At 34.8% G+C, this 15,857-nt stretch overlaps 1 protein-coding gene across 3 annotated transcripts in view; it reads right to left on the bottom strand.

The window, feature by feature from the left end:
• The window catches only part of PARP8 (poly(ADP-ribose) polymerase family member 8), a 200,006-nt gene that overhangs the window by 18,146 nt on the left and 166,003 nt on the right, over positions 1–15,857 (bottom strand). For all 3 annotated transcript variants that reach the window (XM_077117121.1, XM_077117120.1, XM_077117123.1), the window contains 4 exons: positions 9,871–9,963; positions 4,673–4,798; positions 3,376–3,441; positions 966–1,033 (listed from right to left, as the gene is read on the bottom strand). In XM_077117121.1, coding sequence (XP_076973236.1) covers positions 966–1,033; positions 3,376–3,441; positions 4,673–4,798; positions 9,871–9,963 — 353 coding nt within the window. The remainder of the gene's footprint in view (positions 1–965; positions 1,034–3,375; positions 3,442–4,672; positions 4,799–9,870; positions 9,964–15,857) is intronic.

Genomic DNA, 15,857 nt, shown 5'->3' with positions numbered 1-15,857 from the left:
TTTTTATTAATAGATCATAAAAGATTCAAAGAAGGAAGGCTCCTGCTCTTAATTCTTGTCATGGTTTCCTAGACTAAATCAACAGTGTATTATAAAATACCGACCAATCAGAAGTTAAGTCATCAGAATCTGGAGGAGCAAAGTGCTGCCTGCTTTGCCCACTTTTACACATGATCAAAGCAATTTCCAGGCTGCAGCATGGAATAAAGCCAAATCTCTAATAATCTTTACATCTGTATTATTCTATAACAATAGTAGCAAATTTCACACTCTTTGAGATTGTTTAAAGTAATTTCAAAGAAAAATGTACATAAAACCCTTATAAAGTATGTTAAGAGATAGGATTGTCTTCATTTTGCACATGAGAAATCAGAGGGGAGATTATTTAAAGTAAGCATTGTACACAGTGGAGTTTTCAACTCACTTCTGCTATTCTCAGTCCAGCTCCTTGTAAGATGTATGCTGAACTAACGCTATGTTCCCTCACCAGGCTCACTCTGAGCCAGTGCATCACCTGCAGTTATCAAAGAGTTAAACCTATGCTGTCCTTGTTAAAGGAGTAAAATAAACAAAATAGACATTTTGGAAAGATTGTTTTCAATAAGGGTTGAAAGGGTGAGGTTTTGGCTAGAAAACCGAATGAACCAAAACTGCCTTCACTACATCAGCAAGTTACTCACACTTCTTAACACTAGTGGCCTACTAGTGTTAAGTGTCAAATGGATTGTACTGCCTTGTAGTGCATTTTCTTTCCCTTGTAATGTACAAGTTATAATTAAAGTAAGAGTTATTAAGGACTCCTGAACTGTAAAATCACCAGGTCTTACAAGCTTATAGAAAAACTGTAGAATTACAGGAGGCAGGCCTGGTAAAAAAAAGATTTGCTTTTTTGTTTGTTTTTGTTTTAAAGCAGGTAGTAGAAAACGATGCTCAGTTTTATTAAGAGGAAAACTAAAGTTTTATACCATTGCAGTAGGGGATGAGCCAGGGGGTCCTGTTTATCCATCTGCTTCTTAATTTCCAGATATGGTGCCTGAAAAAAAAAAGTCATTATACTTCTTGATTTTTCTTAATAATGCATTCTTTCCCCTTTCTCTTGGTTTACAAAAGGAAAATCAGAACAGTATATACTTAAGCTAGTCAGACTTGAAAATTCGCAGCCTTGTCAGGGTAATTGCGGCAATCGCCCTAGCACGGAATGACTGTTTTTTTACTTTTAATTAACATTAAAGCAAAACTTGTGATAGCTATTACTCATGCTCATACCTGAGGGCAATATTTACCCTTAGGTGTAGATTTTGACAGGAGAAAACCAATTGCAATAATAATAATAATAATAATAAAACAATTCTCCTTTGAAAACTATTTAATGAAATTTACCCAATTACCCTTTCATAGAACAAAAGGCAGTCTCTCTGTCACAATTTAGGTCTATCTATGAGGCAGTATATACTAGAAAGAGGATAGGACACTATTCAGTTTATGTGGAGAGGTTTAGGGAAATCTGGTAACATACCTATGAAGCACAGACTCAAAGTCAGGTGCAGAATTACAATTTCCACCACATCAGCGAAGGTGTTGAGGCATCAAGTAATTAAGAAAGTCGCCCAAGGTCAAGGGCACACCGTTGATGGGTCAGTTACACAATTTCAGCCTCGAAATTCCCAGGTTGCTGCTCAAGTCTACAATCCCTACTATTAAAATAGCTTATGCCTGACCCAGAATAAAAGCAGCAGTTTTGGGCAGAGGGCTGATCCCAGAGCCAGAGTTTGCAGCTATTTTTATATCTAAGAATGATCAGGGTACAGGATACAGTAAAAATACACTATACCAGTCTTTTTCATGACTAAAAATGTTTACTTAGCTGTGCATAAGATATTGTAATAGGTTCTTTTTCTTCAAGTGAGAATGCATTTTATTGTTTACTGAAAAAGTATCCAGATAAAATATCAAGTATGGGCAGAGAAAAACATCTGGAAGGAATGGTGGCTTTTGAACAAATACTATAGTGAATGAAAGGATACTTTGTTCACCATTGTCTCACACATAGGAGGTGTCATATTATTTGTGCATTGAATGGATGAATATTTTTGAATAAATGAATAAATTAACTAGCAAAATAAATCAGTTAATTGAAGTTTTACCTTGAAACCCAGATTGGGTACTAGAGATATTCTGTGCCATTTGCACATGTTCTCTTTACCTTGAGCGAGAGAGAGAATGAGAAGCAGTCACTAAAGTCAAAGACTTCACGTGTGACTGAGACAGTATTTCAACTGAAACAGTGAATGGAATGTGTGATAGAACCAAACAGAGGCAAGTAGAAAGGAAAATCAAATTCGGGACCTTGAAAATGCACTTTGGGAGTGCCGTCCAAAAAAAAAAAACAAAGAATAGAAGAGTAGAAATGTTTTTCTTATTAAGACCTAAACCTAGATGTTCTCTAGGAGATTAAAAGGGGTGGGAGATGGATGGTGAGTCATCTCACCTCACCTCAAAGAACCGAGGGTCTCTGGAGTTAGAAGAGAGAGAGATGGGGGAGGAAGAGGGGCAAGGAATCTTGTGAGCTTGTAAGATTTCCCCCATTTCTTTCCCAAAGAAAGCTAAGTGATCCGGAGTCTCTTGAGATTGTGACAGCCTTGACACCACCGTATGCAACACACACAATGTGTGATGTTGTCAATTTCTGATTATTAATTTAGACATGCAGTGATGAGTTTTAAACTTCTTCCCAAATCTTTGGCAGTAGAGAACCCTCAATATTTCAATAGCATGTGATTTTCCCAATGCTGGACTAGAGCCCAGGGATATGCCCTTCTTCATAATAAACCCTGACCTGCACTAATTAAACTTTCCTAACACAGCCTCCCTAATGGCCAAGAATATGAACTCATATTCAAAAGCATACAGGTCAGGGAGACTGTAGCCTTTCAAAATTGTTTTGAGATTCTGTTATATTTATGCAAAATTTGCATTGTATGGGCTATTTCTATTTTTATTTTTACATTAAAATAATGTTATAAAATGACTGCCATCAATTGAAATTGACATTCTAGGAAGATGGTACTATAACTAACCTTTTACCATAAATAACCCGTGACATCCCCCCACGTATTCAAGACTCTAGTCCAAGTTTAAGAGCAGAAGAATTAAAATTATGCGGTTCTTTTCCAAGTCTCAGTGGCGACATGCCCACACTCTGATGTAATTTTATTAAAACATCCTAGTACAGTACAGTCTTAATTTTTATACCAATATCCTAAATGATAGAAAAATCTACATTTCAGTACATGGTCAATACACTCAGGAATTTTTAAAATACAAATTTCATGAACCAAAACTGAACTGTACAAGACCACAAGACGGTTTACTTACTTGAGTCATTTCTCTAATAGAAGTTATGCTGTCCAGTGCTTTCATTACTCGATCATAGTTCTTCTTCTGTTTGAAAGGGAAAAAAAAACTGTATTCATTTACATGCCTTTGCAAGCAATAACTTGCAATCATTAGAGAAAAAAAAAAATCCTATTTTCGTACGTGAATTTTCCATCCGGGTCAATTTGAAAGCAATGACTGCTTTGTGTGCATAAAAGGGAAGACTGCAATAAGATGACTCAAGAACACAGGATTTATAACTGAGTTAAAAGAAAGAAAAGAGAAAACAATGCCAGTCTTAAGACAAGTATGTAAATCATGTTAGCCAACTGGGGAACAAGCAACAAACACAAAAAGATATTGAGCTCCTTAGTTCTAGCTTTCACTATTCAAAAAAATCAAGTCATGATGAATAAAGCACTGAATCCACTTATTAAATCTTATAGCTTCACTTTATTTGTATTGGAAAATCGTTACCAAGAGTATGATGGACAAGTATGTAAATTACATCATATATACAGCCAATAATTCATTTTTAAACATAATGTAAATATATACACTTGCTACTTATGAAGGAAGGAAAATTGTATCTAAGGACATTTGGATAGTCATTTCTATAAAATGCTTTCAAAGATGAACTAAAGCAATTTTAGCTCTCACGAAATCAGAAAATTTTGGTATTTCAGAAGGTTCTGCAAATCTCTGTGAATATTTATAAAATTGTTTTCCCAATAAATGATGGCTGATCAAAAATATGAATTCAGCTTTTACTGCATTCAGAACCTGAGTGCAGGTGTTTGTGTACTGGGGGGATGGGGGGGCACAAGCGACCAGGAAGTGAACAATCAAAAAGGAAAACCTGTTGGTCCTTAAAATGTGGTTAGTTAGTTAAGTCGGAATTCCCCCCAAATATGGTAAACTTCAAATAAACCCACTAACATTGCAAACCCATCCAACATAGCTATTTGCTTACCCATAACAAGGATGAGATGTGTAAAGATTAGAAACTGAAGTGATTTCTTTGGTCTAGTTTCATGAGGATGAAGCTCTGAAAATGATTTTAAAGGAGAAATGGAGAAGGGAAACAAGGGGGTAAGTGAAAGACTGAAGAAGGTGGAAGCCAATCAAGTCTGTCGGAAAATACTAATATTTACTAAATGGAATCCAGAATCCCTGACAGGCCATGGCTATGGTTGATGAAGGAGAGATTTAAACAAAAAGAGGAAAACTAATGAGACTGAAATCTAAACTGTTGTTACAGCAAACTTTTGATTGCTGTGTTGGGATAACGACTTACCCTGGGGTTGAAGGCCAGCATCTGAGGGTCATTAGGGTCAACCACAGAAGGGTATGGCTCAAAAATGACAACCTTTCTAGGAGATTCCAACGCAGACCTGCACATGGATACTAGGAGATCGACCACCTGGAAATATACACAAAAATAGATACTGTACTTTCTGTTTTATCAAGTGCTTTCCCACTGTTTCTCCCTTGAAACATACGAAGCACAAGTTCATTAAGAGAGTCTCACAACTGCTACCAGTCTCTGTAATCGGTCATTCAAGGCATCAGATCAATTTGACCATTAATTTAAAATAATTAACATGATGCCAATTTACTCACATCCTAATATATCTCTCTTTATGTGCCAGCATTGCTCTAGGCAGTATGGTAAGATAACAAACAAGTTCCCTGTTCTCCAGGAGTTTACTTTCTAATGGCAATGATACATAATAAAAGATCAGTTAAAGAAATAAATATTTAAACAGAATTTCGGTAGTGTTAAACGCTATAAAAATAAAGCAGGCATTAGAAACTGATGTGGTAGGGGGTACAATTTACAGTGGTCAGGGAAGGCCTCTCTGAGGTGGTGGGATTTCAACACAGACCTGAAAGAAGTGAGGGAGGGAGATGATTCCAGGTGAAGGAAGCCTCAATTGCAGGAAATGCATTAAGAGTGCCTCAAGAATTACAAGCTACCAGACATTATCTTACTTTCACCTACTCTCCTCTGATTTACAAAATACAACGGTTTTCCTGTTCTCTTGGTCTCTTTGCAGAATTTACTCAGATACAGTACTACAATAGCAGTTAAGAGCATAACCTGAGGCAACTGTTTCAGGTTCCTCTCCCCAGTTCCCCAAACAAATATTCTAGCAACTGGATCAAGAAAACTGATAATGTCTAAATGCTTAGAAATACTAGAGGGAGCTCGCTAGAGTCGACATATTTACAATGTGAACACAAGGGATTTAATAAGGAAACAAGATTCAATCTTTAAAGGGGAAGCTGTTTTGACAGTTTTTACAAAGACATTTTAAAAATCAAAAGTGGGACAATTTTTGATTTACCTGCTTTTATGAGAGGGGCACTGTGACCTAAGGACAGGAAAGGTCACTGGTTGTGTGTGTACTCATGAAATACACCATCCAATCACAGCTTCTGGAATTACCAGTGACCTCCAATAATTAGCAACACTCAAGCCACTTGGTGTAAGTCTATAAATAACATGCCCCAAAGTACATAAGACACACATACCGCTAAGACTCCCTCTTGGGAAAACACTAGAACAGAAATGGCTAATATATTTTTACACACTATTCCATCGAATACATGTATTTGTATGTATATAGAGTTGAATTTTAAGCAGTAGACGTAATAAACCCCTATTTTTCATTCTCTCCTTCCCTCACGTTCCTTCTACCCTAGAGAGACGCTCCTTAAACCAGGGACACTGTGTTCAGCAATAGCTGGTCTACATGAAAGTAAAACCAAACCGAAAATCCCTGAGAAAGAATCAGTTTAAGATAAAAGCGCCTTTCCGGAAGCCTTGAGCAGAAGTGGTGGTGGTGATGGTGGTTGAGTAATTGGTACAATCTTACAAAAATATTTAAAAATCAAGTGATAGTAGGCAATTAAAGTTTTATCAAAGCACATGCATTTCTGGCCAGTATTTTCACTAGTGGATTTATTATAAGATAATGCAATGGTGGATGTGGGGATAAAAACTTAAATTAGCAGAATATTTCTGTTAATATATTTCCTAGCCTTACTTCAAATAATGTAACTATTATGGCAAAATTACGTACTGCCCACCCAAGTTTCATATTCTCCCCTGCCAGGGAAAAGAGCTATTGTCAGGGAGCAACTGCTCAACAAGCAGCTACATTTCTGCCCCCTTTGACTAAGTAAGGCCATATGACCAGTTTTAACCAATACAATTTGCATAGAAAGAGGCCAACCTGATTAAGAAAGTAGTGTATCTTCTCCACTTTCTCTCTCCCCATGTGTCAGAGACAGCAAAGCTACAAGATGCAAGAAGTCCAGTTTTCTTAACCACCATCCAGAAGGGATATTATCACACATTCTAACTTGACAGTTGTGTGTTAAGTCACTGTGATTTTATGTTCCAGAGATTTTATGTTACAGAAACTAGCATTTAGAATTTTTGAATGAAGACAAGTTTATATACTACCATTGGATTTAAATCTGATTTTCAATCCTAATTTTTCTGAATACTTCAAGGACTAAAAAATCTACTTGAAAAAATAAAAGACAACATATAACTATGGTTTCTTTGACATCAAATCACACATGTCTCCACCTCTGGCATTTAAAATGAAAGATTCTGTACGGTAAGTAATATAGCCAGCAAGCCACAAGTAATAGCTGTCTTCTTAGATGGAATAATATAATTAGAGAGGCAATTTGGAGGTTGGAGGTTGGCTAAGATACTTAGGATAGAAATGTAAAGAAATATTATATCAAGCGGTGGGGCTCACACCATTTGATGAATGAGGATATAAGGCTTTCAAGTTTATATTAACATGTGCCTCTCTGGGACATTACAATTCAACGGATAGGGCAAACCCCTCCATTAGGGACGAAAGACCGCCAAGATCTTGCAAATGAGGAAATTCAGATATTGTTTTTTAAATTATCGCAAGTCCAACTGAGTTAAGAATGAGTGAGTAGCTTACAAATACATAATGTACTCTGAAAAAAGGCAGATTTAGAATTTTAGACTAATGGTCTACAGGCATTGCAATAAGGACTCCTTTTTTAAAAGAAAATCTTATGGAATGGTTCTGATTGAAACAGGATTGAGGAATGGACCAGGGAATCCTAGCTGCTCATTTCACAAAACACTCTCATCCCACACCAGCCTTCTGGAGTGTCCCTTCGAGACTCCAACCTCCGGAGCTCCTCAGAGCACCACTTCAAACACACAAGAGAACAAATGCAATGGCACTGCTGGGGCACAGTTTCTTTTTCTCCAGCAGAAAAATTAGCTTCCATGTCGTCTTGAAAATTATAATCAAAATATATGGGCACTTGCTTAAAAGAGTAAAGTTGAAATAAATAATTCTCCATTGGAGGAGAGTCACTAAATTGCCCTGATTAAGTACTTGTGCCTTGTAATTAGCATAATACATTCCAAAATTAATTTCTGTTTAAGAAGCATTATTATTTTTGGAGATGTATCTATAAGGAAAAAGGTACTTAGTACTCTACTCTCAATATAACGTGCTGTTAGTGGGGTGTTCATTTCTTTTCTAATAAATATCTTCTTTGTGGGCATTAATGTTTTTTTAATAAAAAATTTTTGAGTGATTATTTCTATCTACTAAAGTGCACAAATACGAAGTATACTCCTTGAAGAAATTTTAACATATATATACATATACATACACACATATGCACATATATATGAAGAATTTTAACATACATGCATCCATACATTTACTTTTCTATATACATACAAACACCATACATGTGTAAATATTTAATTATTTTTATCAAGCTATAAATACGGGCATATATTATAGCATTTTTTATTTGTGTTATTTTGAGCAAAAATTAGTTCCAGGGGATGAAAAATAAATTTCACATTAAAAAAATAAGAACAAAAGAAAATATCCTCCATGTTCAAATACTTTTGAGACCTGTAAGCCATTCTCTTAGTTTTAGGGTTCCTCAGAGCCTTTATTCTAAAACAATTCCATGTTGGGTGTTGGGACAGTACTATGCAGTATTTTAGAAATATTTTAAGTTTGGAATCATCTATCCCCCCCCATCAATCACATGTGATGAATCTTCTGTTTTATTTATTATTATTTTTCACTTATAATTCACTCTATCACAAATATTGTCCTTAATATTCCTTCAAATAGATGCACCAAAGTTTAATCAGTGAAATAAAGAGCTCAGTAGATATGTAAATCTGTGGGGCCAGGGGCTATCTGCATTGTTTAACCATTGTACCTTCATCTAGTATAAACCTGTTATAAAGTAGGCATTCAATACTTGTCGATGGATTACCGACGTCGGTTGCACTTTCTATATAATCATGTTTGTTGCAGAACAAACTTCTCGATAGCTATTTTTCCAAGTAAAAAATGTAAAGCACGTATAGATCCAAATCTGTTGATATTTTCCTTTATGTTTTCTTATAACTGTGTACATTTATCACTACATCAGGTTGTGCATGCTCTATTTTACTCTCCTTTTGTTTTTATATGAAGTGAAAAAACTTTTCCTCTAATCACTTGGAATTTGTTTTTGCAAACAGTCTAAGGTAAAGAGCTAAAGTGATTTTCCCCTGCTAGTGGCAGGTCATTTGTTGCAACCTCATTTACTAAAGAATTCTTTTTTTTTAAAGAAGAATCTATGTGATGCCTTCTTTATCATAGATTAAGTTTATTAATAATTTGATCCATCCAGGGGATAATCTGTCATTCACCTGCATCCTATTATTTTGTCAGTAATGTATGTTTGTTAAAATATTATGGAGATACACAATACGTTTTATATATGGTTGGTCTAATCTCCCTTAATTAGCATTCTTTGGCAGAATTTTCTTTAACATTTTCTCTGATTCATTCTTATAGATGAATTGCAATTTACTCAAGTTCCATAAATGAAAAAAGTTAACTGAAGTTGTATTTGTAAAAATAGTACATGGAAATTGTATGAAATAATAAATTTTGCCATCGTGCCATTTTTTTCCTTTCCAAAAAATGTTTCTCTACATCTAACTTGTTTGCTTCTCTATTTTTCTTTCATATTATAAACATCGAATGTTCTCTTCTTATTGGGTATTCTGCCCATTATCTCTTCACCTAAGTGTCAAAAAGAAATTGGCTTCCATTTTAAGCTATTACAACTTAAAAAATAAATTTTTCCATAAAGTATGTGTGCAAGGATTTCTAAACTCAATTTCATCATATAAGAAAGATTCACAATTATTTTTCAAACAATAGAAATTTGGCTTAATTTCCCCCCTAAGCAACTGCCAAATGGCAATACACACATAAGATAAGGAGAGCAATATTTAATTTTTATCTAAAAATTATCAAACGCTTGTTTGTCTTTTAACTAAATGGCAGACTGTCAAAAAGTTGCCCAAAAGAATAGCAGAATGAAGATAATCAATGGTTTGGAACGAATTCTTCAAATCAAAATGAGAAAATAATTAGTATTATGTGTTACTACCTGAGCGCCAGTTGCTATTTCATCAGCAGCTTCATTCATTACTCCCAGAGTTTGGAAAGCAAATACACACAGCTCTCGTTCACACACAGTAGGCTACAAAAAAAGGGAGGGAATCAATAACAGCACTTTTTTTCCCCATCTCCCAATTCTTAAATTAAATTTATGACGCTCCACATTGTAAACAGAAGATGCAAAATTTTCAAATGTTAAAAAATATCATGCCACTTTAATAAAAGTTGAATTTTGTAGGTAATGTAAATAACAACTTGTAAAGAGTCTCTCACTAATAGAATCACAAATACAAAAATAAATTATCCGTTTCAGTTAGTTTTATGCATTTGCACTCCGAATGATTTAGCAGTAGATGAAAGTACCATTAAATAGGAAAATCCACCTCTCCTGTTTAATGCATAATTTGCACATGAGATGTATAAAAATAGGCAAATACCCAATCTGGTGACACGGCACAAAATGCGATTAAACATAAAAGCTGTACAAAAATATATTAGAAGGAATTGCACTTTCTCCTAGGTAACTCCTTTGGAAGAAATAATTATGACTCTGTTCCTGCTATCAGTTTTTGAAAGATTGGTTCTGTTGCAAAGACTTTTGACTTCAATAACCTCCTGAAGTCAACAGCACTGAAATACACACCGCAATCGCTCTGGGAGAGCGCTCATCTTTCAAATCTAATCTAGTGTCATCTGTTTGATATATCTTATCTCCCGAGTTACAGTGCATTAGGTAGCTGATGAAGCCTTACAGGATGCAATCCGTGGTGCTGCTCCAGTGCAGGCAGAAGGCATTTGTTAGTGCCACCACTCCTGTGCTCACTTGTCTTGGAGCATGGCTCCTCTAAAGTTTAACCAGGTGGGAAAGCAGAGACCCCATCCTAATGGGTTCAGAATGGGGCCATATGGGTGGCTTTAGGATATAAAGCCTGACCAACCACAAAGATTTCTGGCTGAATTTCCTCAAAAAGAACTTTAGAAGAATGGATAGATATAGTTCCTTTGTCAGTCTTAGAAGTGCAGTGCGATTCTATCTCAGAAACAGTAAAAACAACTGTGGGAGGAGATTCTTCATCCAAACTTAAGCTATACCCATTGCTATAGATGTGTGGATATACTTACAGAAAGCTGCTCAATTTCTACTATTTTTCATTTTACTTGAGTGTTTGTTCTATGCCTAATGTTCTCCCATATTTTGTGTGTATTAATGTGCATACAGGTTTCACCCTCAGTTTCCCCACTAAGATTGGATTATTTCTTTTTTTTTCATTTTCTGGGTCCTAAAGCATTGAATGGTCTGAAATGATAATGGCAAACATTTACTGCTTTTTTGTGCTACTGTCAAACACTATACTGATCACTTTATATGCATTGCCTAATTTAAAGCAGACTGAGTCATATACAAACTCAAATCCAGGAAGAAGAAAAATCTTGGAAACCGTAAAGGCCCTAGGAATTTATGCTGGTGCCAGCTACCCAAAGTTCACTGAGGACATAAACAGTGACACCGAAGTTTCATTATTTTAAGTTAACAGTCCTGTCAAATAACCATACACATCTTTACGACTAAAACCCATCAATCTCAAAGCCAAATAAAAGGATAAGGCTAATTTCATGTAATTTAGAGTAATGAATGGCTTTTATTTGAATTTGACAAATGACTATGCTTTGTTATCATCCAAATATGTACGTGCACACACACACACACACACACACACACACACACACACACCAGGGAATAGGAACTATCTTTTTGGTACCAAATTTCTGCTGTAAATAATGGAAATAAAGAAATTAAAGAAAATGGAAATAAAGGAAAGAAAATCCCAAGCTGGAACGTTAATTTTTAAAAATTTTCATGTAGGAAAAATTTCAAAGACTTAAGATATTTAAGCAATACCTTAAATAAGATTTTTAGCAATTTATCCAGACCTCCTTATTCCCTATTTCAGTAAAAAATAAGCAAAACTTCCATGCTTTCTCTAATGCTTTCTTCTACATTTTAGTTTCACATAGCCTCGCACACCTGTTTATATTCAAATCTCTAAATCTCCAAATCACACAAATTGGCTAATTTTACCCGTTACTTTAAATAGTATGTTTGTATTACTTATGATGAAGCAATAACTGAGTTTTCTTTACGGATGCTTCTTTTCTTTCTTGATTTCTTTTTCTCTGTTGGAAAAGAGACCCTTTTTGCTATACTCCAATGTGTAAAGCTGACGTTTAGGAATATCTTGTTACTATAAATGTTTGAGGAAGGAAATCAGATATACTACAGAACCTACTTTTTGGAAAGAAAAACCTTTTTGCCTTGATACTGAAAAAAAAAGTAAAAGTACACATTACATTCTCATAAAAATAATTTTCTTTTTCCTTCTTTTTAACATAGCAACAAGAGGCAGTAATGCTGAGATTAATTTACATGCCATACTATCACTGTACTAAATAAATGTTAGTGAATATGTTTAATAAACATTCTCTATCTTTCATTTCAAAGTTCATGAGAGCATTGAGGGGCGGATCAATTTAATTTTGAGATAAACATTAGCAAACTAGTTTTTGTAGACTCTTAATCCCACTTCTTCCTTGTTTAGTCACATTTTATTTGAGAAGTTCAAAATGTCAACACAAGATGGCACTCTAGATGAAAGTTCTCAAAGCACATTAGTTGATTAAGATTGCTCAGAGAAGGGACATCCAATTCAAAGAAAAGTAACTGAACCATTCTTCCTTAATGAAACATGAGTAGTTTTAGTGTGGAGTAGGCTTCTCTCACCTTGAACTGACTCCCAGCTTACCCTTCAACCCAACAAATGCTGTTATATCATTTACATGCAAAATTTCAGCACCAATTCACAATATTGCATTATCACTTTAATAGTTATTACCGGATAATTAAAATGATATCTTAAAACACACATATTTTCATACAAGGTATGTATGCCTAAATATAACCAAGTGAATACATTATCCATTAATTCATTTTTACTTACAATAAATCTATACTGTTTGAATTTACAAAATATTGCCTATTCTTAAGACTGTAAAGCATGGCAAGTCTGTCTTGCCACTAGACATACACAATTTCCGTGCACTACGATCTTCATTATTGACTATTTACAAACATGGGAACCTTATTACCCCCCTAAGATAAATTTATTTTAGAAGCTTTTGAACTAAGATGAATTCATTTTTACTTTTATTTGATTTAAAGCAATGTAAATGTGAGCAGTAAAAATTTGTTTCAAAAAATGCTTTTAAACACTAAAGAACATTTTAAAAGCTAACTGCATTTTAGAAACTTTGCCTTTACAGCATATTATAATAAACTACTTCCTAGGGAAAATAGAAACGATACTACTCAGAGAAACTAACCATGTGTTTATAGATACGAGAATGGTGTAGTACAGTGGTTTTCAAGTATTTTTTTGCCTCAGTCTTTTTGTTCAAACAATGTATTTCAAATCCTACATATAAAAATAAAAACGTGGAACTTCTGCCAGGTGGAGCACCTGTGTGCACAATACGGTTTTTCTCTCTGTATAACGGGATTTAGAAATAACATCTAAGCCACCACATTAAGAAGAGGACCAAGTAATACAAAATCTTCTTTTACGGCGCTGTTCAAATATTAACAGTTTAGGTAACCTGGATAAACTGTCTCCACTTCTTGATTTACTCCGTGTACACAACAATAAAACTGTAATAAAATCTTTTATAATACATACTTTTTGATGCATAATACATACTTTTTGATGCATAATATGAAGATATGAAAATAACTTCATTATTTCATATTTATTTTCATATCTGTAGCTTATCAGAACTCGTGCTGAAATTTTTCTTGCTAATAAGGAAATATGCAGTGTAAATATAAATTCCAGATTGTAAATGTGGTGTTGACAACAACAGGAGAATAATTATATGAGTATCTACTAGAAGCACAAAACCTACAAGTCTTTCGTTCCTCGTGGTTCAGGCTTTACAGTCAACGCTTTTCTCATATATAATCACCTATTATTACGCATGCTGGTAGGAAGCTTTATCATTATTTACCTAAAATTAAAGCACTTCTAATTAATGATGCTGTGGGCTACAAAAATAACAATTAGAATTTCTTGGAATCCATAATAAGCACTGGTTTGGTGGTTAGTTAGCTATGAAAATATTTGGGTTCTTTTGGCGGTTCAGAGGAGAGATGAATTCAGTGTAGAGGACGGTTTACTGTCCATTAAGAAAAACAGGAATCCTACAGGGATCAAGACGAGAAGCCAAAGTAAGACAGCGTCAGGCCTGACCGGGTTCTAGCACACAGTGGCTCCTATTGTCTTATACGACTAAAGATCCTGTTTCAACATTAGAACCAATTAATACTCAGTTTGCATGCACACACACAAAAAATCATATTTTAAGAATACCCTTTTTTCATAAATTATTCTTTTTTAAGTTTAGCCTATAATTCAGAACTTGAAATCGGAACTTCCATGACTTTGGGGTGGGATTGGAAAGTAGGACAAGCTTTTATACTCATTCTTCAAATATGAAAGTCAAACCTACATATAAGAAGACCAACCTGTTTTACTTTCCAAAAGTAAATGGGACATACCCAGGTACACCCTTACACTCAGTTTCTCATGAATTTTTATGGCAATGCCTTAAGCTAGGACCAAACTTTAACTGAGTACTGTTAAGTTCACTCAGAAAATGAGAACCTCAGATACAAACATTTGTCTAAGGCCTGCAGCAAGACTGGACATGCAAAAACATGGCTTCTCAGGCTTCTCCGCTGACGTTGCTGCAGTAGGACTGGGTAAGAGTATAATATTTTCAAGCGGCTGATACAGATGTACAGACATTTGGGAACCAGGACTAGATTCTCAGGCCACATAATCCCACTCAGGGCAAGTAATCAAGAACATTTTCACATGGCAGAAGAAAAAAACGGGACCATAATTCTTGTATCATATGTTGACATGGAGAACGGGAAAGTCCATTAATCAGGGACGCTGACTATCAAATATCACTAGCAATTGAAATTCCAACATTGTAGAGACTCTAATCCACTCTAATTCCAGCCCAGTGGAATTCTCTAACGGCGTTCAGCTCACATATAGGGTTCCAAGAAGAGGAAGAGAGTTGCACTGTTACAAGACTGGGGTGTTTAAGGTAAATGTAACAAAAAGACAGGAATTTAGAAGCCTCATAAAACTGTGACATTCCTGAGAATAAAGCCTGCGTTTTCTGGTTTTACAAACACACTTGATGAATATACAATCAACATTTTAGAATATCTCTAAAATAGTTTGCTGCATTTATACTCTGAACTGCTCTGCCAAGCTGAAAATCCAAGACTCTCTGAAAAATCTTCCTAACGTTAATGTGTGTTTTAATCATTTTCAAAGTGTTACATGTCAGAGCGCAAACCTAGAAATGACATTTATAGACTACAGAAACAAAATAGAAAATTGGAGCTTTGCAGTGTTTCCAAATAAACAGCAGTTTAGGTTCTTTGTGTTGCAGGAAGTGTGATATTCTTACCCAGTCCTCAACGAAATGACAGAACAGTTAAAACAGCACTAAATTTTGGGAGTTTTGGGGGAATAGTGAGAAAAAAGTGACTTAGGTCATTTAAAAAGTAACTGGGCTTGCAGAAAAGAGAAAAAAGTAGAAGTAACAGTCTTAATTTAGAAAGAGAAAGATATAACCAATGTAATAAAAATAGGCTATGAATTCTACAGGAACTAAATTGTGTCTAATGTATTGAATCACCAACTGAGTTACAAAATATTCCTCTTACTTATAGCTCCAGGATTTATTATAATATAACTAAATCAGCTTACTGTTTTATACCCTCAAAGAAAGTATATTTATAATAATATTTTACATTTTGCTATTACAATTACAATAAAACATACTGCAATGTAAATATAAGGGATATACAGAAAATATGAGCATACCCAAAATAAATGAAAT

Source organism: Tamandua tetradactyla, chromosome 9 (assembly GCF_023851605.1).
Source record: "Tamandua tetradactyla isolate mTamTet1 chromosome 9, mTamTet1.pri, whole genome shotgun sequence".
NCBI lineage: Eukaryota > Metazoa > Chordata > Mammalia > Pilosa > Myrmecophagidae > Tamandua > Tamandua tetradactyla.
The sequence above is the reverse complement of the archived record's forward strand: the minus strand, read 5'-3'. Positions and strand labels throughout refer to the sequence as shown.